The sequence below is a fragment of the Nesoenas mayeri genome (assembly GCF_963082525.1).
Source record: "Nesoenas mayeri genome assembly, chromosome: 22".
Taxonomy (NCBI): Eukaryota; Metazoa; Chordata; class Aves; order Columbiformes; family Columbidae; genus Nesoenas; species Nesoenas mayeri.
In genome coordinates, this window is record NC_137572.1 from 2831760 (window position 1) to 2859036 (window position 27277).

The window sequence follows — 27277 nt, forward strand, 5'->3', positions numbered from 1 at the left end:
ACCTCTGTTGGGCTGGGAAAACTCCTCTTTAGCTCTGGGGTTTGCTCGGTCTCTGGAGAACAAGTCAACCCTCCACTGGCTGCCGAGCTGAGATCATAAGGCTCCTACTAATAGGAGCAGCACATCAAAACCTCCTCGCACCGCGCTGAGAAATAGTCCAGGAAAGCGAGGTGGCCTGAGGGCTCGGGTTCCCTGTACGGCCGTGTCACCGACTTCACGGAACAGCAGCTTTCTGGCAAATTGTGCAACTGCGCCGCCCCCAAACTTCCTGTTTTGAAAGCCCAAGAAGCTGGAAAATGTTAACACCGGCACTTTAAAGTGCTACTTGCGGCTTGTTTTTTCTTCTTCCTAAAGGTCTAGATGATACTTCAAAAATTCTATGTACAAGGCAGAGCATCCTCAGCAAAGCCACCCCCTGTCCCAGGACCTGAGTGACGTCGGGTCGCTCACTCTCTCCACCTCCCATAAAAAGAGACTGGAGGACCTTGGTACCACACGGCAAATCTCTGTTCCAGCCCGGCTCGTTAATTTATAGGAAGAATAGCAATTAGAAAGAAGAAAGCATCGTGTTTATCTTGAACACTGCAAGGGAGTTTATTTCTTTCCAATCAGCGTGACAACCGCTTCCTTTTCTGGCTATCGCTGGAGCTCCAGATGGTACATTTGAGCGTGCTTAAACCTCTAACTTGGCTCCTTGCAAAGACATTGTCTTCCTGGTTAGCCAAAAATGTATTAATAGTATTGGGATGAAAGCTCCTGCTCTCCTGCACTGCGCTATTTGAATCTTGGTCATTTTGCTGCATTCTGGCTACTACTATTAAAATTAGATGTTTGAAGGGGACAAGCCTCTGCTGAATGTGCTCCAGTTGTATCTGCTTTCTATTGGAATTTATTTGTATCACCTATAATTTACCATTTTGCTAATATTCGGAATTCTTCAAACCCTTTAACAGCAGCAGTGATTTTTTCGTGTCTTCCTTAACCCTGACGCCCTTTTCCAGTGGTTGCTCTGCATCAGAATTCGGAACCCGTTTGAATCAGCCAGCTGAGGTGCTGCCAACTCTTACGGTTTTATTAGGGAATTGTGAGACATCATTTTCTTAAATCTCCAGCTTCAGGACTCCCGTTATTTTCAGACACTGCGTTTGGGCAGCAGGACATTTCTAGATGTGCTCACAGGAAGAAAAGCTTCAGGAAGTGAACTAGGAAGCCACGCAACAAATGCAATCCACAAGAAAAACAGTATCGTGATTGTAAGCAAAACTCATTGCAAGTTTTTGCACCTGAATTCCAATAGGGCAAAATAGCTGCGCCTCATTTCTCCTCCATCATGCAGCATCCTTGGGAGCCACTGGCAACCGTGGGCTTGGACATCTAAGCCCAGGACTTGTAAAAAGCTGCACTGTTGTTGTTCTAAAGAGCACAATATCCTGCTTCCTTCTTGGTGTATCTCTTTAAAAATGTTAAATGGCTGCTACATTCCTGTCTTTATCCCCGACACTTTTTACGAGTCTGTACTTCCCTCTTCTTTCGCTTTAACAAGCTGGCTAAGCAGAGGATTAGGGGAATGACTTAGTGCACATGTGCTAAAGAAGGCAGAAACAATCCGCTTTCGAAAATCTTACATAACTTAAAAACCAACCCAAAACACATAAAACAGAGACACACACCCAAGCCCTCGCTCCTTGCACTTAAAAATCATCATCATCATGTTTGCCAGCTGAAGAAAATGAACATTTTAAATTATGGAAACTAGAAGTACACAGCACCACACTTCCCAGATTTATTTCTGATGGCATTTTACATTTCTCTGTCTTTCCTATTAGCAGAGCTTGGTACTCAATAGCTGGGACCAAGCAAAGGGGGACTATGGAGCCCTATCATGCTGTCAGGCACCTTCTATAAATATTTATGTGACCTACAGGATATAGCACGGCTTGAAATCTTGCAGCCTCCTTAGCCACCGTGCACTTCCCCGCTCTCCGCTGAAAGTTCCTGTATTTCAGGCGTGTCTTTCCATCGCTGCGAGCTGCTCGGAGCACTCGCTGACCTAAATTGGGGATGTTGTACCGAACAGCGTGTTCCTAAAGGGAATCACAGAGTCATAGAATGATAGAGATGGGAAGGGCCCTGGAAAACTCATCCAGTGCAATCCCCCCATGGAGCAGGAACACCCAGATGAGGTTACACAGGAAGGTGTCCAGGCGGGTTGGAATGTCTGCACAGAAGGAGACTCCACAACCCCCTGGGCAGCCTGGGCCAGGCTCTGCCACCCTCACCCCAACAAGTTGCTTCTCCTCTTTCACTGGAACCTCCTGTGTTCCCGTTTGCACCCATTGCCCCTTGTCCTGTCCCTGGTTGTCACCAGCAGAGCCTGGCTCCATCCTCCTGACACTGCCCCTTTCCATCTTGATCCCCAGCAATGAGTCCCCGCTCAGTGTCCTCTTGTCCAGCTCCAGAGCCCCAGCTCCCTCAGCCTTTCCTCCCACGGGAGATGCTCCACTCCCTGCAGCATCTTGGTGGCTGCGCTGGACTCTCTGCAGCAGTTCCCTGTCCTGCTGGAACTGAGGGGCCACAGCTGGACACAAGATTCCAGGTGTGGTCTCCCCAGGGCAGAGCAGAGGGGCAGGAGAACCTCTCTGACCTACTGACCACCCCCTTCTAACCCCCCCAGGTCCCATTGGCTTCCTGGCCACAAGGGCCCAGTGCTGGCTCATGGGAGCGTGGTGTGGAGCAACCAACTCACGCTTTGCGGAGGATGCAGCCGCAATTAGAGGCGCTTGGTAAACGTGACGAGGACTTTATGTCCTCCATCGCGTGCGGAAAGAGACAGAAGGATGCGCTGAGGTGTTGCTGGAAGAAAAAGTGATTCTGCTGATGTGCACATATGTTCGGGTCGTTTCTATCTTGCAAAAACAGCTGAGGTTTTGGGGTTATTTTACTTAACAAACTACAGAAAAGGAACCTACCCAACCCCCTACGCTAAACAGGAACTTGATTCCTAGTGATATCTTCCTGTCCTGTCCCTATTTATAGAAGCAAGGTCACCCAAATCAGAACAGAAACAATATCATATGATTTTTGGTGACCAACTGGATTCTGCGTATTAAGAATTTACATTTGAGTAACTCACAGCAAAACCCACTTGGAAACAACACCTCACGGAGGCTGTTTTTGTGCACAGAACAACTAAGACACACGGTCAGTTGTTTGGAATGTGGATATCTTTCCCTGCATCAAATGACCAAGTCATTAAATGGACAGAAAAGTCACTTGCAAAACTGTTCTTCAATGTGCAATTGTTTATTGAAAGCCTAAAATAGACACGTTTCCACTGTTGTACTGTTATTGGTGTAAACAATTGATGAGAACTGCAAAAGTTCGGGTGTTTTTAAACGTCAGTTGATGGGCAATGTGGAAACAAAACCCATAAACCAACACAGACTGGAAAAAGGCTTTGAATAGATACATATACCTATTTGAATATATGTCTACATAAAGAGATACTTTATACACACACAAAAGCAAAAATAAACGTGCCTATTTTGTAATCCAAAGAAAAATGTTCTAGTTGACAGCATTCTCCTTTCAAACTCATTTGGCGTAAGTTATGATCCATAATTCCTATCTTATCATGTCAGGCGGTCCTTTGAACTGAACCTAATGATGAGGAGAACCAAGTCCTTCCATCATGCTTAATGCACTTTCCAAAACATCTTTATTTACCCAGCTAAATATTTTATGGGCCAAAGAGTCGGGGCTACTTGAAATGATGAATTCATCCCTCCGAGGGGTTTTGGTCACGGGTAAGAAGTTTCTCTTTGCTTGAGGCACATAATGAAAGGGAAGATTTAGTCATTCCCTTTCTTTTCCAGGCCGCCTCCATCCTCCCATTGCTCATTCACAGATCTCCCTCGCCCCAGCACATTGGCTGATCGACACCCCAAAGTTTGCGTATGTTTTTAGCTATAAAATGTAACACGGGTGCAGATATCTTGAAATAGTTCACCTCCATCTCTCGCTCTTGTGCTGTTGACATTAACTTTCATTATGGCCACACACATGCTCCTTTTCTAAACTGGAATAAGAAAGCTGAGCGCTTGGAGGGGAAGGACCTCTGAGACTTAAGGTTCTCTTTATGCTTAATGCATCATTTCCCATTACAGCCATTTCCTCTGAAGTAAATGGGATTTTGCCATTATACTTTATTGATACGTATTTCCTATATTGACATTCCCCTGTTGCCCTTTTCTTACCTAGCCTGAACTTGCAGGAAGCCAAAAATCCTTCGGCAGTGATGAGTTAAGTTCTGTAGCGTGCAGAGCTGTGCGCTGGGGTTAAAATGGGCACCATTTACACATTAATATGTGACGGAAGCCTTTCCTTGTGACTTGACATTGGAGACTGTCACAGCGAGGCCTTTGATATTGAAGAATCAAACCAGGTTCTTTGTGGTGGTTAAAACACCTGCAGAGCTTTTGGGAGACACTACCATTAGGATCTTCTTTCCTCTTCCCTAAATCCTGCATCTCCAGACCTGTAGCTGGACATGGCATCTCTGCTCTCTGTTCAAAATTGCTATTACGTGTTGCTGTGCATTGTTAAACCATTTCCCTGTACTTCATCCCCGAGGCAGCCAAAGTTATTTTCTGGTGCATCTGCGTCACAAAACCATTTCTTACCACTAGCTACAATGCTACAGCCGAGACTCACTGCCCAGCGTGAGTAAATCTGAGCACCTGAGCCACAGCTCGTCACCTCATTAAGTGACCTGATTTCCTCAGGAGCAAAATGTGTCTTCCAGCTCCCACTGCACTCAGCAGCTGTGAAAATCAGGCCACTTTTCTAAGTGCCCAGCATAGATGTGACTAGTTTTGAGGGCTCAGCTTTTAAACAGTTCATCTCGACAGGGTCTGGGAGCTGGAGCACCCACAGGATGGGTCCTTTCCAGGTCCTGGCTACAGGGAAGGGTGTTTGGGAGGGATGCGGTGCATGCCCTGCTTTGTAACAGTCGTCATCGCCATTGCCAGCACTACATTTAAAATAATAATAATAATAGTAATCTCACAGCTTCAGGTCCCGCGATAAAAATATACCATAGTTTTGCTTGCTTTATGCAGTACTTCCTCCTCTCGCTGAAAATTAAATTGAAAAGGGAGTTTATTGTCCCCATGGAAGAGATGGGCACTTTCGGAAATCTTGCATGCCTAATATCTTATATTGCCCTTTGGGGTCCCAGGAGCACAAAGGAGGCGGAGAAGGAGCTGCAGTTATTTCCATCAGAGCTCTATTGTGCGATTTGTTGCAAGGAAACATCAATTCATTAAGGGAACAAGTCGACGAGGGTGGGTGGCAGAACCGTCTGTCCTGCTAGATTGCGCATGACTCCTTCAGAGATCTGCGCTGGGGTCTGGAGAGAGTAAATGAGGAGTGAGAGCCAGCTTGTTTGCAACAGGAGAAGCTGCTCATTTCAAAGCCAGGGTGTTTTTAATTCACTGTCTCGGATGCAACACAGACAGGCACAATTCGGATATATGGTGAGGAGAGTCACATTTATTCGTGCTTTAAAGAGCATAAGCAACCCAGGTAATAGGGGGGGTGAACTGAGCAAAGGTGACATAACAGAAATGGATGATGAAATGAGGGTAAGGAAAACCCACAGGCGGTCATTGCTCTGCTCAAGGAGCAGCATCCCCGAAAGGTTCCCAGCCTGTGCAAGGGGAGAGCAAAGAGCTCTTTGCTCTTATCTGAACTACTTTATATAGCAAAGCAGGGGGTGTTTTGCATAGTGCATCTGAGCCAGAGTAGGGAAAGGCCAGCAAGATAGAGCAGACCCAGCTACGCCGCTGAGCACACAAGATCCATCCTTCCAGAAGGCAGGTGCTTGGACCAGCACTGCTGATCTCAAATGAACGCTGGCAGACAAGGGCAGCAAAACGCTGCAGGAGGAAGTCTTTTCATAATCACACATTTGCAACACAGCCCTTTTTTGCTGCATTATCTTACTGCCTTCCTCTTACTCTCAAAATGAACAAAAATATGTATATTCAAGGGGTGAGGAAGCCAAGGGCAGAGCTGAAACACAGCTGAGTCAACAGCACATGTGCTGGTGGCTAACATTGCATATTCCCGCGTGGTTATCGGAGCGCTTTCAAAAGTCATCGCTGCAGACAGAAAGGGTGTAATAAACACCCTACACAGCACTACGAGCAGAAATAAGAAATGCTGGAGGGTCCCAGCCGCCCTAATCCACAACCCTTTCCCCTCACTTGGACCTGCTTCCCATACCCAACCAGCAGCAGATAACACAGGCTGCACAGCACATTGATCTTGTCCCTTTGGTCATATTCCTTCTTGCTTAAAGATGTCAGCAAGCCTTTAGCATGATTATCAAGCTGTAACGTAGCATATTTAGTAAGGTTTGGTTACGGCTTGAGGTCGGCCAGTGTAAACGTGAAGGAAATGCCCTCAGTGAGATTCTGTGTCGCTGACAGCTCTGAGACACAGCGTATAACCCACAGAGCAAAAGGAGGTGGCTGCTTTGGCCACATTAGTGACAGGAGAACGCAACTGGCACTGTTCTATGTCTACAAGTTAAACAGGGCTGCTCTAGTTTCTTCTGCAACCAGAAAACTTGCTGGACGGAAGACTTGGGTCTTCCTGGCTGGAGTGAAAAGGGATGTATAGGCATCCCAAAGGGAAGTAACCACAGAGCACTTTCAATATAGCGAGGACTGAAGGGAGCTAGCAAATTTTGGCAGGTTATTGCAATTTGAAACAATCTCTGGGTTTTGCCCCCTGCTGGCAGCTGAATTTCTCTTGTCCTCAGTGCAATTGCAATGCCTGCACTTCCAGACCTAAACCTTTTGATTTTCATGCTGTGCAAACGACCAGCAAAGAGGTCATTAAATACCAATAGCCGGCGCATCGCTATCCAGAATAACACCAGGCCAGGGAAGGAAAACCCAAAGGTCCATATCTCATACTTCAAACAGGTTGCATGACTTGGTCCCTCAGACTGCGTACAGCGATGTGACAGGCGGCACATCTAACAGAAGCCCCAGGGTTGAGGGAATCAGTCTGGAAAGCGTATCCCGCAGGTTCTGAACGCACCGTTAGAGCCCTTCCCCAGCGAGGAGTCGCTGTTCGAGCGATGGATGTGACCGCAGCCATGTAACCCAGCAGCGCTGAAATATTCCTTTGTGTTTTGTTCTCTCTTCAGACAAAAAGCACTGGCATCGACAGGTGGAAGAAGTGTACAAGCAGCATGCGACTGGTTGGTATGAAGTTATAAATGTTAAAAAGAGTAAAAGAAATTACTGAATTGAACATCTAAGGCTTTAGCCATGTGGAATGTTTAAACAGGGGCATTAGCTGAAATACAATAGCAAAATTATCGAACCATTATTTAAGTGCTGTAAATAAGCAATGCGGAAAGAAGCCTTGTCTGAGAGAGCTTGTGATCTCGAGTAATAGCAAAAAAAGGTGAGAGAGAGAAAGAAACCACTGCTCTTCCCCACCCCAGCACCTAAACAGAAGACTGAGTGCTGCCTTTTCAAAGCTGTTGAGCAATTTCTAGTGCTCTCCTCCCTGTGTTTTGTATACGGGAAGTCAGAAAGGCAGAAGCAGTGACCCGGGGTAGATCTTCAGAGCCTCAGTCTGAAACTAAAAACCTATTTTCTGTATTACTGAGCAGTGGTAATAGGCTGCAAATGAGACAGCGCACTGCTCTGCCTGACCTGCCAGAGCTGATTCCTTCTGTGAAGGGAGAATGAACGCGAGTGAGGACGGGGAAAGCTGGTTTTGCTGGAAAACTCTATGTGTCTATCCATCAGTCTAACACTTGTTTCTCCCTCCCAGGCTGTTCTCCCACGTGGGTGACCCGTTCCTCGATGACACGCTGCCCCGGGAGTACGTCCTGTACCTGCGCCCCACCGGCCCCCTGGCGCAGAAGCTGTCGGAGTTCTGGCAGCAGTCGAAGCAGATCTGTGGGAAGAACAAAGCTCACAACATCTTCCCACATATCACCCTTTGCCAGTTCTTTATGGTAAAGCAGAGCTCCTCTTTCCATTGCCCTTACGCACGCATTCATGAGCAGCCCTTGCCAGGGTCAGGCTGCAGACATTACGTGCCCCATCAGAGGGTTTCTGCTCAGGAGCTGGGGGGCTGTTTTCAGAACCGCCTGATGCCTGGGCTTGTCGAGGACGTATCTGGTTTTTAAGTGGGTTGTTTTGATGAGCAGCAGCAGCACAAGACCAAATTCTCATCATCTCAAGCGATCGCTAACATGAGAACAGCCCGGGGGGCAGTGGGCTGAGGTGAGGAAGGTTACTTGGGGATAGCTGATCCTGTTTTGAGGACAAGGGAGGGGCAGACGAATTCTAAACTACTGTTTTTCTACCACCATGCGCTTTTTCAGACTGCATTACAGCAAAGGTAGACAATCCATGCCCACCCTCCAAGCCTGTCCTTTGCACTACAGAGCTAAGCACAGGGGCGATTCTCCACCTGAGAAACGCTTGTCCCTTTTCCTTTGGCAGTGCGAGGACGGCAAGGTGGATGCTCTCACCGAAGCTCTGCAGGCCACCGTGATGCGCTGGAAATGCAAGTTCCCGGCCCCTCTGCCTTTGGAGCTCTACACGTCCTCCAACTTCATCGGGCTCTTTGTCAAGGAAGAAAGCGCTGAGGTGCTCAAGAAGTTTGCTGCAGACTTTGCCGCAGAGGCCGCTTCGAAAGCCGGTGAGTGACTATGCTGGCAGCTACAAAGAGCTCATGTCTTCAAGACTTGGGCATTTTCAGATCCCATAACTTTGATGGCATGAAGAAACAAAGCTCATTAGGCCAATACTTGATTTTTCAAAGTGGCATGAGGCTAAGAGCCTGAGAGGAACGGTTGTAAGATCATCTCACACTTAGTCTCAAGTGTTATCTCCTGAAAGGGAAGTTGACATTTGGTGGTTCCTTAACCTTTCAGATAGACGCTCTGTCTGCAAGGCTGAGCATTTCCTGCTCCACTCGCTGCCTCAAGCTACTGTCACAGAACTTTCCTCAGCCACGTAAAGGCTGCGTTTGATGTTGCACTGCATTTCTGAGGTGCAAACGGGGTCAGAAGACCCCAAGTACCCTGGCATCCTAGGAGGAAACACTTCCAAATAGCCCTGTCTCCCAACACGGTGGCTCCATCACCTGGTCCTCTGCTGCTTCTGGAGGGGGAACCTGTAGGAGCCAGAAGTGGGGAGATAACAGAGCACTCTGTGCTCTCCACGTGTCCTCCGGTTACCTCCAAACTTGGAAACCAGAACAGCATCAGAGCATTCTAATAGCTCCCTGACTAATCCTCCCACGCTCCATTGCTGTAGTGCTCAGCCTAAACTAGTCACAACACAACTGGTTTAGTCCTTCATTATCACAGGCTTATCCTGGAGTTTAAGTGCATTGAGATACAGCAACTTCTGAGTTCCTGAGTTCCATAACACCAAAAAAACAGCTACGAGTCTCTGCCCATTGCTCAGAGGAAGAGATACAGACATTTCGTAGGTTCATCACATTGTTTTCACCTGACAGTGACCTAGAACTTTTCTCCCTTTAGAAGAGGGAGGAAACGGCTGTTATCTTTACCAATGCACATTAGGCAGGTTCAAGGACTCGTGCAGCGTGTGACAATGGTACAAGTGCTCCCCTGCACAGCGGAGTGATGTAACATCCAAATCAACACAGTCAAAAGGGGCAGTTTTTACCCCAAAAGGAGAAGGAAGCATCAATGGGCTTCCAGCGAGCTTCTGGCCCCGCGTTGCTCCCATTCGGAGCAGTTCTTTCCCAGGGGAAGCCGATTGCTGCATTGCAGTCCGCAGCTTGGGCAGGTTATCACATTAAAGCCTCCGGGGCTTTTGCAGAGATCCAGAGCATATTTTTTCTTGCTGATCAAATAAAAGATGGATGAGCTTGCAGAGCCACCCCTGGCTGGCACTTGGAGCCAAGTCTCTGAATAGCTGCAATTTTGACTGAATAATCAGTCAAATTTAATTGCAATTTTTGGTTGAATAAGCAAGAATAAATTACACTCAAACAATGTATCCTATGATTTCCACATCTACTGGAAGAGTCCAAATATTTCACATACTTTCACCTTTCTGCTTCCTGGAATCTTTTCCTAATAAAGGTTCTTTTTCTGCAGGCTCATTTTGAATCATTATCATCTCTAGGTCTGTTTCCACAATTTTGGAATACCTCACCCTCAGCGGGCAAACTGCTAATCCAACTAATGCCCAGGGAAAAGATTTAATCAACTCTCATGAATGTGTAAATTCCATGGATTTGTAATTGCTACTGTAGAAGAGAGAACAGAGGGGACTAAAAAGTAGTGTTTTTAACTTGCTCATCTGCCAGTGAAAGGAAGGCCACCCCTTTCCTGGAAAAATGGCTGTTTTGGCAGAAGACCCGGTGGGTTCAAAATGACAATAATGGTTATCACACCATCCAGAAAGCCGTTGTTTTCTGAATGTGTGTTTTGGCAGTTTGGCGAGAATGCCTTGTCTGCCACCCTGGTGTGACTCAGGACTGAAGAAGGCCACAAATCTTTAATTATTTGATCCAAAGTGCTACATATAAAGGGAACTCACATTCGACTTCCCCAGAAACTAGCCCACAATTTGTTCCACCTAAGCTATTTGAAAGGTTCTCCTCCCAGCTCCTGTTTGGAGGCGATAGACACTCCTACGCCTCCAAAAAGCTGCTAATCTCAATAGCCGTTTGTTAACCGCCGTCTTCTCGTTGCAGATGTTCACGTGGAGCCCCACAAGAAGCAGCTCCACGTGACGCTGGCCTATCACTTCCAGACCAACCACCTGCCCACGCTGGAGAAGCTGGCGCAGAACATCGATGTCAAGCTGGGCTGCGACTGGGTGGCCGCCATATTCTCCCGAGACATACGCTTCGTTAACCACGAGGTACGTTTGCGGAGCCTCTTTCGCTCCAAAAATTCAAACAATAAAAAAGAGGACCTAGCAGAGCTGGTTTGAGCTGTTTGCAGTTGAGAGCGCTCACAAGCTGCCAGCTGAATGAGGACTCCCCGTGCACAGCACAGACTATACAGACATTGAGGAACTTGCCTCAGGTCCCACAAGGACACCCAGAACATAGATCTCCCACATCCCACCAGTCATCTTAACACACAGCCTATCTTGCCTTTTTTTCATTGCTTTTTACTCATACTGTCTAGACTTGCTATTTCACCCACCTCGTTTCTTGCTTCTTGCGGGAACTGTGTCCTGCTGGATTAATTAATTGTAACGACGACTCTCTGTTAGCTCAAAGTAAGCAGGTGCGATCTCTCAGGAACCAGGCCAGTATATTAGCCTGCTATCCTCTTCTGTACAGACTTGACTTTATTATTAACTACAGCGTTTCGTTTCACCATGTAAGGAATTATTACGCTCGTGGCCTTTATACTTCAGTTACTTATATGGATTCTATAACTGCAGTGTCTTAACTTAGTTTTCTTAGTAATAGTTTTTTTCCAACACAATATACAGAAAAACTATATTTTTTTCCATTTTATAGATTGGGATCTTGGGGACAGAGAAACCACAAGTGAGATTCATCTCACCTCCCTGTACATGTCCCCAGGTTAGAGCTCTGAGTCTGAGTCTGCCTTTGTACTGAGGCTCGGTGGGGGGAAACAGGCACCTCCAGAAAGTGAATCATCTATCTCAGGACCGGATGAATCAGCTTCTGGAGGAGGGAACCTGCTTAGGTGGCCAACTAGACCCCTAAGGTTGGGGTGATTAATCCCACCAAGGTGCGTTGTCCTGAATCACATGCACAAAACCTGTGGTGGAGTGGGAAGAAGTGATTTGAGTCCAGCACATGATACAACACAGAGTAATCAGATGTCCGAGCTTCTGGAGAGCTGAAATCCCTTGTGCACAGCGCTCTGCCCCAGCCCACGCCGTGCCAACCTCCCTTCCTATCCAAAGTGTCATCTTGCCCTTTAGAAGCTGCACGTGGCCAACTGACCGCAAAGGGAGTTGCTGATGAAAACCAGCTCGCGTCTTTGCATATCTGACTTCAGGCAGCCATCTGTGAAAGTTTTGGCCTTGTGGTATCAGGTGACAGTGACTAGTTTCCATCTGCCTTTGGAGATACCACGAATAGTCTAGGAGGATTAGTGAGAAAATGGGCTGACACCATCAGATCAGAGCTGCTCGGCAGATTATGGGTTCTCTTTGCGTGATGCCATTGCAAAAGTAAGGCTTGGCCAGGGACAATAACACGTTTGTTCTCCCTTTAAATGAGGGACTGCTGTAGCCATTTCCACGGAAAGTTACTGATAGACATTTAATACGTGTGGATTCCTTACGCACCAGTGAAGATTACAGCATTATACTCACTGATCTTTCCCCCACGTTTATAACTTAATCCTGTTCACAGTAGGAATTACAAAGAAAACCATGTGGCCACAGTATTTCTCATCACCTGTGTGTTATTGTATTATTTTTCCTGTGTGTTACTGTGAATAGTTTTGAGAACAGGGTGTCGCAGAGTCAAACCTGTTCACCCCCCAACAGTGTCTCTGCCTCATCTCCAACAGCAATAAGAACTGCTCTTTCAGATCGAGCATCAGTAGGTGCATCAAAAATGATCACTGATGGTCATGAACTGTGTAATTGCAGCTGCCAATAAGAATTCGGTTCCATTTTTAATAGGGCACTTAGAATTGAGCACAAGAATTAAGCACACAGTCATGTTTTTGCTCGCTCTAAAATCCATCCCCCCCCTTTCCCTCCTGGTTATCAAAAGCACGACTGGAATCAAAGAGAGAAGGAGTAAATAACTAGAAAATCTTTCTAACAGCAAAGAGGGAGAAGTGTCGGGAATTCCCTGAAGGTAAAGCTTTCCTGGATAACACACAAAGTGATACACAAAGTGATGCTTTACAGGGAGAACAGTTCACACCTTGCTAAGGTTAAAGGTCCGGTATGCGAGTGCTCCTGCCCGGCTCTGCTAAAGCTTCCTTTCCATTAACAGTCATTCATTTGTGCTTCTGTTTCTCCCCAGACTCTGCAAGTGATCTATCCTTACACCCCCCAGAATGATGATGAACTGGAGCTGGTCCCAGGGGATTTTATTTTCATGTCCCCTGTGGAACAAACCAGTACAAGTGAGGGCTGGATTTATGGCATTTCCCTCGCAACTGGCTGTTCTGGGCTCCTGCCTGAAAATTACATCACGAAGGCGGATGAATGTGGGACCTGGGTGTTCCATGGGTAGGTAAAGCTGCTCAGTGTGCTTTCCATCGCTGTGATTTCTCACCTGGGTCAGTGAAGAGTCTCCCAGAGGGTCGCTTGGGGAAAACGTACTGGCACACCAAGGAAAGGAAGAGCAGATGCTCTCCCTGTGCATGGCATTAGAGGACGATGTGATTTGTTTAGCTGTTTCAGCAACTATTACTCATAGGATCGCTGCTGCTGTTGAACGGAGCTGGAGCAGATGGCTGCGGTAGAGCCACTGCAGTGCAGACACCTCTGTGCTGGGCCAAGGATCAGGAAGGCTTAAATTTGAGCATTACTTTGGGAAGCGAGATCTGCTGGGTATGATTCCTCAGGGAAAAGGACTTGGGATCAGCAGTGTTTCTTAAGATACTTAGCAAGATGTTCAAAAGCAGTTCATTGCCTGCCTGCCATTGGCTTGAATGAGAGTACAGACCTCACCTTTTTGAATAAGGATATGCTTTGTGCCTCTTGATTTTGATGGCAATTAGTTAAACAGCAATCAAAAACTAGTACTTGAGGGTAGGTCTGGGCACTCCTGCAGGGCTGTTTGTATCTCTAAGCGCCCAAACGCCTTTGAGAAATCTGGAGCACAGGGGGTAGTTTGTATGTAAGAGCATGAGATGAGAAGGAGAGGAACGTTCCTGCTGCCCCCCTGATAAGCACCGTGCAGGTACACAAGTTTGGTGACGGTCACACCAGAGCACAGGTTAGCCGCAAGGGGAAGGGATGGACACACAGAACAAAACACAGGCAGTTCGTATTCCAAATTTCAGTGGGCAAATGTGACCTGTGGAGACAGGCCGAGCAGAAAGGAAAGCATTCGGTAACCCGTGTCAGCACAGCACTTGACAGTAGAAACCGATCCAACATATTTTCCAAACAGCACAAACCTATATAGCGAGTCTGTTGCCATCAAACTCCAACTCGTCTTTCATTGTGAGAAAAGACCTCCAGTAACCAAAGCTTAAAGAAATGAAAATGAAGACACATGGGCAAAGTCAATTAGAGAGTTTCTATGAAGACACAACTTAATCCAGACCCTCCAGTCTCCAAATCCAGCAACACCATCCTTTCTTCACCCAAAATTTGCGAGCCAAAGTGGTCTCAGGTCCACATAGACTGCTCAAGTGCATTCTGCTTTGTTTTCTTAGAGTGCCTGGAAGAGTTCTGAGGCCTAGGGAGCAGCATGGGAAAGAATTACTATTGCAGCAGCAACTCAAAGGAAAGCCAAATGCTTTGTAACTCCAGCACCTCAAGCAAAGAAAGGAAATGCCCTTTCCCTGACTACCGCTAAAGACTATAAATCATCAACTGGAGCAAGCAATATGGAACATTTATCAAAAACATTATTACATACCCGGAAAACAGCCTCATTTTACACAACGGCTTCCCGCAAGGAATATTATGTTACAGAATGTCATGTGGACAAAACAATATAGCAAGCTAAGGACAACCTCCAGGCCGCAGTATTCACGGCAAGATCCTTGTGGTAAGAGAAGAACAGCGCACAGATATCTTCATTTTGTAGGCAAAAGAAAAGTAATCGTGGCAGTACTCACCGGGACCGCCGGACCCCACTCGCGGTGTTGGGACGAGGCCGCTGCCAGTGAGCAATGCTGTGATCCTGTGATCCGGGGCTGGTTTGTGCTGCCTCTGCGTATGCAGCCATGTCCTGTTCCATCCCTGCAGAGGATGAGAAAGAAAGAACAGCCATGGAGCTTTCCCTCCTAATCGCAACAGACTGCATTCCTCAAGTCAAAATCATGCATTATTGAGATCACCATGAAGCTCATCCAGTGCAATCCCCCCATGGAGCAGGAACACCCAGATGAGGTTACACAGGAAGGTGTCCAGGCAAGTTGGAATGTCTGCACAGAAGGAGACTCCACAACCCCCTGGGCAGCCTGGGCCAGGCTCTGCCACCCTCACCCCAACAAGTTGCTTCTCCTCTTTCACTGGAACCTCCTGTGTTCCCGTTTGCACCCATTGCCCCTTGTCCTGTCCCTGGTTGTCACCAGCAGAGCCTGGCTCCATCCTCCTGACACTGCCCCTTTCCATCTTGATCCCCAGCAATGAGTCCCCCCTCAGTGTCCTCTTGTCCAGCTCCAGAGCCCCAGCTCCCTCAGCCTTTCCTCACACGGGAGATGCTCCACTCCCTGCAGCATCTTTGCTCCAGTCCCTAACACTCTGTGATTCTGTGAAAATACAGCTCACTGGGCGCGAGTGAGGCAGAAGCTGAACAGTGACCTGGTTTTGTGGACATGGTTTTTATGGCTAATATCCAAATAGCAGCTCAAGGTCTCTGCCTGGCACACAGACCTTGCTGGCTAGCGCTGTACAAACATATAAAAAAGACGTCCCTGCACTGCAGCAAGGTCTGTGCCTCGGCTGCAGACCAACAGGCTGCCACACTAAGAGGACAAACCTGATTATCTGTTTAATAGGGGAGAAGAGGGTTTGCCTTCGAGGCAGAGTTACTGCCCATGGAACCAGGTTGTGCCTTGAGAGACTCCAAGGCTGAATCCTTTCCCTGTCTCCTAAAAATAGGGATGGTATCACTTCTCTTCTGCAAACCCCAAGGATTTTCTGTACATCTAAACTACATTTCTTCTCTGGCTGTGGCACATCCCTGTGTGATTTCTACTCATGCCAAGGACCGGACCTGCTGGTAACAGTGAGGGGAAACATTCAATCTCTGATCAGTGCTGTAGGTTGGAAAATGATTGAAGATAAATTGCTTCAGCATCCCACACAGCGCAACCCAGATCCTCAGTCTGCGTGACCCATTCTTGCCATCCCTTTGGTAAGCGTATGTGAGTGAAAAATAACCTTTCAGAAAGCACTGGACTCTCCTTAGGGGAGAGAGAGATAAGATGTGTTCTGACCGAGCCTAGGAAAGGACCTGACCATAGGTACGCTAAAAACAAAATACTTCATGGCAGAAGCCACAAAAACCAAGCGTTCAAACCCATGGGGCTCTCCATATATACATGTAAAGGCGTATGGCAGAAGTAAGAGCGCTATCTTTGTATCTGTGGAGCCAGCACCACCCAAAAGCTACAATCTGTGATGGTTCCCTGCACTGCTTTTCCATTACCAGCCAAGCCAGAAATAGTCGCCTCCTCTGCCCCAAAATGGACAGGAGCGCTGCAGATATTGCACACCAGTCTATTTCGGCTCCTCATGAGATGCCAGAGCTATTCTTTGCCCCTTTAATGAGCCTGAGAAATCAGACTTGGCACAAGTACCGGGGGGAGGAAAATCAGCCCTAATTTTTCAAGCTATATTTGGGGCTCAGTAGGGGGTTTTTTCCCCTCTCTTTTCCTCCCATTCTGCAATAATCACTGGTTCCTTTTCCTTGGGAGCCCCTCTCCTCTACATAATGATGAGTGACGTGGCAGAGGAGTCTTTTCCTACACAGAGGTGAGAACTAACGTTGTTGTGTCGTGACAGAGACCTTTTCTCCATCCTTTGCTCCAAGCATCTCCATTCTTCAAGGGGCCTTTCCTGACGCTGCCCCCGGGGACACAGCAGCATCGCTGATAGAGCACTGAACACAGTAAATGCTGTTTGCCTTCAGTCTCTGTTTGCCAAGCAGAGGAGCTACAAGCCTTTGGGAAAAGCTTCCAAACAATGACCTATGCTTAGAAGATGACTAAGCTGAAATAGCTTCAGCGGCTTCTGTTTTCCAGCAACATCAAGGAGATAGCACTGAAGTCAGACTGGTGGCTCTGCTCCAGACACGGCAAGATAGGAAGCCTTTGCCTCATCATCATTCGCAGCAGATCCTAGCATCTATAAATAGATACCACAGCGTCTGTGGCCTTTTAATAAGGGATTAGAGAGAAAGAAAGTCTCCGAAATTGTGCAGCAGCTCCTGGGGATGAAGGGAAGAGGGGTAACCAAAAAAATCCTTAGTATTCTCCAGGCCAGCATCCTTAAAAGACAAAGCAGGAAAGGGCTGAGATGGGATGAGAGATTGAAAGCTGCAACACCGCAATAGTGACGGGGCCTAGCTAAGAAATCCAGATCCTTCTCACGGTGAGATATTGGAGTTTTCGGGGCAGTGAGGATGTGTCTGTGCAGCTGCACCCGCGCTCCAAGCTGACCACGTAATAAACGTGATAAACGTCTGTCCGTGCTCCCTGCGCACGCCAATGTTACTCGGGCAGCTTTTGGGTCGGAGTTGGCCTTATCCTGCCAGCTGGAAGTGGGTATTTCCCACATGCACATGCAGATATTCTGAGGAGGAAGGTTAGACATGATTTCTCACCCCAGCACCTGGGAATATTTCCCTCATCCTCCCATGTAAGGGACCAGCGTCGGGACCAACAGTGTGGTATTCTTTTCTTCTTTAAAGTGGTGCAAATCTTACGATCTCGCAGAAGATCATTTTACAAAAAATGCAGATGACCTATTTTCATTCCCTTGTTCGAGGCACTTGGTGTCATTTTAACAGCTCTGGGACCGCTCTGAGATTTTATCCTAACTAGGTGCTAGTCAGGAAGCAACTTCTGACATATTCAAGGCACTGAAAAGTGCACGCAACAGCAACTATTTCTGTCAAAACAAATGACCATGTACATTATCTGACAATGGGGTTTCTTTAAATGACTGAGCAAACGTGACCCATACAGTGTAACCTCATCAGCAGAGGGTCACTGCAGCTTCTGTAATTGCCTGGCAGAGTTTACTCCCGAGGGTCTTGGTCGAAGCCCTTGGATGTCTGGCCATGAGAGCTTTATTCAGGGGGACCATCATTAGATAAACCCTTGAGGGGGAATAGGATCTGTTATATCCCTTTGGCTACACTTAACAGGAGGCACTGTTGAGAATAAATTCCCACTGTAGACAGGAAAGGGAATAGCACTGAAAAATGTAGAAACAACAACCCAAACTGAATGTGCTGCGTCCCTACCAGGGGATACTCGTGCACAGGAACCCCAAAACTTGCCCTTCTACTGAAGCAATAGCTTGTGCCCCAAAGGTGAGTGAAAACTCACTAGTTTCCAAACTTTGATCCATGAGACCATGGTAAGTAATGTGCAGCTGGTCCCCAGATGATGTGAGCGAGCGTCCCGGGGCTGTGAGGAAGCTCTGGGCATTTTCCAGGAGAATATTTGAGAGCTGACAGAGCCCGACAGAGCAAAGTTTGGGAACTGTTGTTCTGTGAAGCTGTTTCGAAGGAAACAGCCTGTTGAGATGGGGTTTGTCTCTACATCACCTAGCCAGCTGCCCTCTAGGCAGCACTAAAATACAAGTAATAATGTTATAACATGACCATAGTAATTATCATCAGTTCCCAAAGACTACAGAAATGTCCTCACTGCAGCACAAGCACATGAAGTCCAAAGCGTTCCCAAAGCCAACACCTTTCTATTTTTGGCAGGTCCTACTCAATTCTGAATACGACATCTTCCCCATCCTTTCAAGCCTTCACTGACGGAGCCCTGGAACGGAGACAGCAGGACGACCAAGGACCTGGGGACGCAGGACCACTCACCATCATCTGCCAGAACGTGCAGGTGGGGACCCACACACACAGATCACACAGAATTGTGGTGGCAAGTTTCCACCAACTGGTTTTCCCCCTGAAGTTTTCTGCTGGTCTCTTTTCACCGCATGCACTGGAAGTTTCATTTGTACCCACATTTGCACGAGGGTAAAGCAAGAGGTGCCTGGTCTTGACTCCCATAAGTAAATCAGAGCTCAGAAAACCCCTTGCGCTTTGGTGAAGGTCAATCATCCTGTAATTTTCCTTCCAGCCCCTGAGAATAACGAGCCAGCCCGGGCCTCAGAAACGCTGCCTGTTTGTCTGCAGACACGGGGAAAGGATGGATGTGGTTTTTGGGAAGTATTGGCTGTCACAGTGTTTCGATGCCAAAGGTGAGTCCGTTCCCCTGGGTCTCTCAGGTTTAGATGAAGGAAAGCAAGTGGCAACCACCTGGGGAAAGGTTGGATGGGAGCTGTGGTTTTCTAACACAAAACGTTGCTTTGAGCAGTTACGAGTGGAAACCCCCCGGGTGCAGGGTCCAGGGCTGCAGTCAGAAGTAGAAACACCAGCCACGAAGTAAATGCTACAAAATTTGGGAGAGTATTGCAAGAAAAACTTCCATTGAAGTAACACTGCCAAAGAGCATTTTCATTTGGAAATGAAGCCGTGATGCTGGTAGTCAGTGTCCAGTGCAAACATCTTTGGCACAGTTGGCTTTCGGTCCTAAAGGAAAATAACACCCATAGGTGCAGTTCAGGGTGCCTTTTGGAGCATCAAATAGAGTTTGCAACCCAGTAATATGCTTGAGTTTCAGACTGTAGTTAACAGACTATAATTTCAGGCTCTGTTAGCATTAGAGCTGAGAGGAAATTTATCCAAAGTCTTTTTTCTGTTAAAAAAAATGCCAATATCTTATAGCCAAAATGGCTGGAAAAAAAAGGATGATTTTACAACTACCTTCTCTCTAAATTACATATGAAGAGCTCTGACATTTTAGCCTCCTGTAGAAGTGTAACATTTCAGGTTCCATTTGTTGTGGGATGGAAGTTTGTTTGCTTCGGGGCATTAAATTAGCAACGTTCTGAACTGATACTTAATTTGTTCCGATTTCTGATTGTTTTATATGGGAAAAACGCCTCAACAAACAGGTCTAGGCAGAACCTGTGTGGTACGGACGTTATGATGGAAGAGGGTGGAGAGAAAGAAGAAGCATGATGCCCTCTGATCAAATAATTCCAACACCTGCTTCTAACCTTTCTCTTACAGGGAGGTATATGCGTAGTAACCTGAATATGCCTCACAGTTTACCTCAAAGAAGCGGCGGTTTCAGGGATTATGAGAAGGATGCGCCCATCACCGTGCTGGGCTGTACCCAGGCGAGGCTCGTGGGTGAGTTGCGCTCCCACACACAGCCCGAGCAACAGAAAGCACAAAAATTGGACTCGGGTGCCCTGAACTAACAGGATTTAGATGTTTCGAGAACCTTTGCAAAGTCCCTTCAGTGGCAAGCCCTCTGTTTCAGAGCAAACTTTGTCTCCTTCAGCTGCTGCAGCGGAATTAAAGACAATGCACAGAATCTAGGCCGCGGTGTGAAGTCAGAGCTGTTAGCGGGCGAGCGCAGGGCATGCGTTATCACCCTGGAAGATACTGTTGTTACCGATGTTGTCGAGGAATGCAGCAGCGTTACAGGCACCACATGCAAAATACGCTTTTTCACAGAATCCCAGAATGTCAAGGGTTGGAGGGCCCTGGAAAGCCCATCCAGTGCAATCCCCCATGGAGCAGGAACACCCAGATGAGGTTACACAGGAAGGTGTCCAGGCGGGTTGGAATGTCTGCACAGAAGGAGACTCCACAACCCCCTGGGCAGCCTGGGCCAGGCTCTGCCACCCTCACCCCAACAAGTTGCTTCTCCTCTTTCACTGGAACCTCCTGTGTTCCGGTTTGCACCCATTGCCCCTTGTCCTGTCCCTGGTTGTCACCAGCAGAGCCTGGCTCCATCCTCCTGACACTGCCCCTTTCCATCTTGATCCCCAGCAATGAGTCCCCCCTCAGTCTCCTTGATTTTGGCAATGTTACATCTCGATCTGCAGTTAATATACTTGTATCAAACCACCTGGCTTTATGTTTATCTGGCAAAAACACAATCCACGTTATTTCCCAAGTTGTCCCATCCCCCATCCTTGTCCCTGGCTCCTGAGCCTATTCATTTGTGTATAGAGAGAAAATGATTTAATAGCCGAGCAGCACATATTGAGGATTGTGCTTAGGAGAGCCCAGCCCCTCAAAAACATGAGCTTCAGAGCGCCGTACTTTGCATTTTCTCCAATTGAAATCCTGCGGAGCACTTTGCCTTGGTCACATTCAAACTAGGGCAGCTAAAATTATACTTGCTTTTTAAACCAAAATAAATCACTGTACAACAGCAGGATGCTCAGAACTCCCGACCACATGGCACCGGGGTTGGCAATATGGACACGACAGAAGGCGAATCCGGGAGCAATCACAGCACACTTTGCTAGTGTCATTAAATGGGTCCAAGAACGACGAAAGCAAACCCGTGATGGAGGTTGTTGGATGTGCCGCTCCTTCTAAATTACCCCGCTTCTCTCAAGAGATTTATAGATTTGCTTGGACACGGTTACAGCCATCATTAAACATAACGAAGTCGAGGTTAATAACCCCTCCTTGCTCCCACTTCTTTGTCCTGCCTCTTCAAATATAACAGAAACCAACCCTTCCTTACTACAAGTCTGTGCAACGCTGAGCAGATTCCTGTGCTCATTTGGTTCCCTTAGGCATTGCAAGAATATTAATAACCCTAATAATGGAGTTGATTCTTATCTCATTTTCAGTGATCTCCCACCTGTGTAATGAAATGGTAATTTACACTTGCGAAAAACCAAGCCAATTGAATTAAGTTGGGTTTGAGTTAAGTTGAATCATTCTGATTTACGGCTTACAGACAAAAACAAAATTAAATTCAAGCTCTCTACAATTTTTCTCCACACACTGTTTGCTGTTTGGCTAAATCTGAGAGAAACAGAAACAAAGCAAAAGCTGCTGCCGTTTCTTTGCATACTGGTGAAGTGTCTAGATAGACCTAGAGCAACACACAGAGCAGAATGCGCCCCGGACCCACAGCTGCACATATCACAGTGTCCGCTGAAATTAAACACACGTATTGCCCAAAACACAAACTGCATGTGCTCCTTGCAGGGTGGCAGATGCCCTGCATTGCTGTCCAAATGCCATTTGTCTGCTTTTATTCACGGGTGTTGAAACTTGCTTGCAGGTGAAGCCTTGCTAGAAACTAATACCATTGTAGACTACATCTACAGCTCCCCGTCCCTGCGATGTGTACAGACAGCACACAACATCCTGAAAGGTAAGAACCGAACAGGCAGAAAGAGCTGCATTGTCCTCATTTTCTGGGAAACAGAGGCTTACATTCCTTGGAATATCCTATTCCGAGTACATATATCAAACACTTCATCTTCCATACATACTGTTAATCAGCTACCTGCTGGAGAGAATTAAAAACCTGGTTTACAAACTGAAGTATTAAAGCTGCAAAGTCTTGCTGCTTTCCTCACCAGATTCTTCCACTGATAGATGGTTTTCTCACTCCCTTTTCCAGGTATGCAACAAGAGAACAACCTGAAAATCCGAATAGAGCCGGGCTTGTTTGAATGGACCAAGTGGGTCTCTGGGAACACACTACCTGCCTGGATACCCCCCCTGGATTTAGCTGCAGCTACTCTAAGCGTCGATACAACCTACAGGTAGCAGGAAGGGGGAACGGAGGGTCTTGGATTGCTTTTTGGCTTTTTACTTTAACAGTAACATCCTGATGAGTTTTTAAATTGAAGCAATGACTGGAAAAGCTGCCGAGGCTCCCAGAATAAATGTGGAGAAGGCTCAAGGCTGCTGTGTCAAACGTGACCTGACAATGGGTTATGATAAAGCAAATCTCCCCGATTACTGGCAAGGTTCAGCTATATTGCTGATCAGGGAGCTCCTCTTTCCATTACCTGCCAGGTGTCAAAGCATTTATGTTTGGTTTAACCCTTCTCCTAAAACTGAGGGGTTTGGGCTCAGCTCACAGAACTAGTTTTGCGGACTCAATTCCCTGATCGTCACATTCATACACTGAACCAGATCATGGGCTCATTCACACCAGCCTTTCCCCTCCCCAAAGGAAAATGCTTGTCTGTCTCTCTATTAGGATTAGCAAGGTGATGGATCTTAATTGTAGAGTTTGCAACATCCTGGGGAACGTGTTTACATCTGTCAGGAATTCAAGGTCTCCTGTGACGTCGAAATTCAGAGGTTTTCTATCAAAGAGCTAAACCCTGAGCACTTCTCACATCTCAGCAGTTACATTTGAAACATTTCTAGTGGAAAAAATTGCAGGTTTCTCCCTCAGCGTTTCACAGTATCCGCCGCAAAAACGGTTGGTGAAAGCAAACAAAGCTGGTGAAAAGCCATTTGAATGGCAAATGGCTAAGCACCACTGATCTTTCCTCCTGCTTTGCAGAAAAGGGAAATGCAACGATTATTTGCTCGGCTTTCAGGGACCCTGACAGAGCTGCTCCCTCTGCATTCCCAATAGCATCGCCAAAAAACACCACGAGGCTGCAATCAGAGTCCAGAGGGAAATTCAAGGCTCTCCGACTCCCCAGTGAAGCTTCACAGCCCTGGTGCCCTCCAGCCTAACACACAAATGCTTTTGACTGCAAACCGCAGAGAGAAAGGCTAAATAAAACCCAGCAGAAATAGTCATGTGGCAAAGAATAGACAAGACGATCTGTTGGGGCTTCCTACCCTCCAATTTATGATTCATTTATACAAGCCAGACTCAAAGAAGGCAACTCCAGAAAGGTCAGACGGTTCCAGCCCTCCACCACATTTGACTGCGGAAATATCTGTATCATGATGACTTCTCGCAGAGCCCATCCCTTTCTGTCTTAGTGTGAGCCTGAGCAATCTCAGAGCAAACCAAACCATTTCTAATACACACACAGTGTACAAACACAGGAGTTCCACCTATGTGGGCATAGCGACAAATACTTTGTGGCTGGGCTTTTGCGGTGTATGGTATCACCAGAAACACCGGTGTTTGCCGGTGTCACACTGCACCCGTGTGTTAAAGAACCCTCAAGTAGAATAAGTGCCTTGTGTTGCATCCTTTTGGTCTGCAGCTAAAATTCCAACACTCCGAGGGTATCTAAATAGAAGTCCCTACACTATATTTATCCCTGAAAGGGTATCATATGGGTAACGCTCAGCAGAGCAGCTGGACCACAGGAGCCTCTGCGTCAGAAAACACGTGCCTGCTGGGAACATTGGGACAAATATTCCCAGCACAAGACAAAACCTGCTTTTGTGTGGTCAGCTGGTGATGTGGGGGACTTGGGCACGGCCCTCCTGGTGCTCTGTGTCACCCATCACAAGTGCAATTCCTGAGCAGACATCAGGCCACCAGATGGAGAGGAAAAGTCAGCTCCTTTCCTTGCGCCGGGGCATGAAAATAGAACCTTCTGCTTCCCAGCCCCTGCTTCTCCGTGCACATCAGCTGCTCCAGCTGATAGAGCCACCAGCTTCACATGGGTGGGTGAAATGCGTTAATCAAAGGAGACGTAACTAAATAAACATAAAGCGGTATCATTATTGCCACGTGCCGCTGCAAAACTAACACAAGTGTAATCAGCACGTCTTATGCTGCCCCCACTAACCGCTCCACTTATCGTTTGTCCCAGTTAACTGAAATATCTTAATGCAGCAACAGCAAACATCTCGGTTTTGAAGTTTAAAAATCATAGTGGTCCCGACGCAAGACGCACATCTGGGGATTTGGGGAATTGGAAGAGTTAAAGGAACAGATACTTTCAGATGAATCATAACTTGCACTTAAAGCTTCATCACTTCTCCTAGTTTACCGGCCTTGTTTTTCTGCTTGCAGACCTCACATTCCTGTCAGCAAGCTGGTGGTTTCCGAATCTTATGATACATACATAAGTAGAAGCTACCAAGTAACAAAAGAAATCATCAGTGAATGTAAAGGCAAAGGTAAGTGCTGCAAACGGGGCGAAAAACAAGCCAGCCCCTCTCCCAGCAACACTGGAAACTCCAAGTTCTGGTCATTTCACTGATGTAATTTCACTGCTCTGTCTCTATATTCTGTTTATTTTAATGTTTTGCCCACAAACTTCGATAGCACAGTGTGACATTGGTTGTAAAGCATCCTGGAAATGAACATCTAAAGCTATTGGTGTGGGAAACCAGCGACTGAAATTAAAGTGCTTGTTTGAATCAGAATTAATTTGGGGGTGGAAGTATTTGCTTCCCAAGACAGCTGAAATCATCTTTTCTTCAGAAAGCCATTTTAAAGCAGTAACACTGGGTTAGCCGTTATCCCGAAAATTGAGAAATGCTCTAAATATGTTGCTAAGCCACGCTTTCCCCCCCCATATGCACAGTTTAACGTGTTGTTATATGACAAACAACCTGTTCTGAATGCTCTGCTTGCTCCTGGGCAGTAGTCCCTAAAGCTGGCTTCACCTCCCTCCGCAGCCTGCGGTTCTCGCTTGATTTTGGTTCATTTCAGGAAACAACATCCTGATCGTGGCGCACGCGTCCTCCCTGGAGGCCTGTACCTGCCAGCTCCAAGGGCTCTCGCCGCAGAACTCCAAGGACTTTGTACAGATGGTCCGAAAGGTAATTACCAGTGAGGAGTAAAGCTCGCTGGCTGTACAGAATGGAAACCTGCAGTCTGCTTAACCAGGCAGAGGACGCTTTGTTCCTCCTGTCTGATTGTTTCGCCCGTTATTGAGCTTCGAAGGCGTGAGAGTGAAGCAGATTGGTTTGAGAGGCTTATGTTAACATGTCGCTTCTGTCACGGAGAGCATGGGATCAGATGCCCACCTACCGACTCTGCTTTCTGCCTGTAGATACTTAGAGACTCCCACAGTGCCCTCCAGTGCCGAAAACACCCTTACCGCACTTAACAGGGCACTACAACACTTCCCCTCCTCATTTCACTATAAAGAGTTGGGGAAAAGGCCTGAAAATTATCATGGAGCCTCCCGCCTTCATTGCTTTACTCCTACAATCGTTTCTGAAAATGGGCTTTGGGGAAGAGGGGGACAGAGAGAAGAGTGAAATGCTGCAGCAGCACAGCAGGATCGAGGAGCTCCCTCCATGCATGCCACTCATTGCCTTTATTTCCATCTCTCTCCACACAGATTCCGTATTTGGGGTTTTGCTCATGCGAAGAACTGGGAGACACGGGCGTTTGGCAGCTCACAGACCCCCCCATCCTCCCTCTCACACACGGACCAACCGGAGGCTTTAACTGGAGAGAAACCTTACTACAAGAATAGGCAAAGCTACACGAGCGAGGAAAACCCATGGCCTTTCCAAGCTTTGGACAATGTCCTTTCTTTCTTGTGTTTATTGACAGTGGAAAAATAGTCATAAGATGTTCAGTGGATGACACAAACAGCTGTTCTAGCATATCTCTCACCCAGCCACAGTCACGCGAAACGTCTCATGTACAACTAGGCCAATACAAAAGGGAGTGATTTCAAGGAAAAAACTATTAAAATGCAGGTTGAAGCTCTGTTTAGTCAGTAGCTCAGGTAGATGTTCCCACCTCTGATAACACCAGTAGCTCTCACTGCCTTTTGCACCACATTAGAAACAACTAGCACTGTGTAAAAGTCAAGCATTCAGGATGCTGGGGTATTTTTTTCCACTACTATTTTTGCAAAGCATCAGGCAGGCTTATTCAGGACCACGTGCTGACACCCCCATCACTCACAACCCCCAAATTCTCGGCAGCTTCTATAAAGGAAACCACCACCAGCTGGAAATGAGAGTCCAGCGTTGCCTGTGCAGGCAGCAGCAGGTTATTCCTCTCCTTTATTTCGGCACCGTGGCAGGGGTTGTGTTGGCCACGCCGAGGATGCAGAGACCGATAGACACTGAGCCACGTCAGAAGAAAAGCCGGAATTCCTCATCAGTTACAGATGAAGCTTGCACATCGTGTTGTGAACCAAGCCTGAGAGCGGTTTCTTTGGAGTGGATAGGAAACGAGCCTTTTCCAACAAAACCTGATGGATTTAGAAAGTTCAGCATTGTTTCTTTCCTTTATTTAGATTATCGAAACCCACCCTTGTGCACAGACCCAGCCTAAAGTGTTTGTGTCATTTAAATTCCCTTCGGAAGACCTTGAAAAACACTTTAATGCCGCGATTTTGTGCTGGTCGTGTACACAGTGGTGGCTTTCTGTCCCTGCGAGCTGTTCTGTCCGCTCTGATGAGGTCCTGCAGCAAGCAGCTTTCTTCAGGAGGTAATGATGAAATCAAGAAGATGCTGAAGCTCAGTCCCCGCTGCACGCTTGGCTTCTTTTTGCTTAATTCCTAAGTGCCATCTGTCATAAAGACAAAGCAGAGCTGGAAAAGCAGTGCAGTTAAATTTAGGAGCAGCGTGCTTGGGCCTGTTAAGA

General features: G+C 47.1%; 1 protein-coding gene across 1 annotated transcript in view; it reads left to right on the plus strand.

The window, feature by feature from the left end:
* Positions 1–27277, plus strand: part of UBASH3B (ubiquitin associated and SH3 domain containing B) — a gene marked incomplete at its 5' end in the record, with an annotated part of 56246 nt that extends 28969 nt beyond the window's left edge. Inside the window, 13 exons of the mRNA XM_080357909.1 lie at positions 7223–7276; positions 7861–8047; positions 8541–8739; positions 10777–10946; positions 13057–13265; positions 18661–18796; positions 19037–19157; positions 20032–20154; positions 22061–22153; positions 22406–22550; positions 24731–24837; positions 25376–25485; positions 26013–27277. Of these exons, the coding sequence (XP_080214035.1) occupies positions 7223–7276; positions 7861–8047; positions 8541–8739; positions 10777–10946; positions 13057–13265; positions 18661–18796; positions 19037–19157; positions 20032–20154; positions 22061–22153; positions 22406–22550; positions 24731–24837; positions 25376–25485; positions 26013–26150 (1792 nt within the window). The 3' untranslated portion in view covers positions 26151–27277. The remainder of the gene's footprint in view (positions 1–7222; positions 7277–7860; positions 8048–8540; positions 8740–10776; positions 10947–13056; positions 13266–18660; positions 18797–19036; positions 19158–20031; positions 20155–22060; positions 22154–22405; positions 22551–24730; positions 24838–25375; positions 25486–26012) is intronic.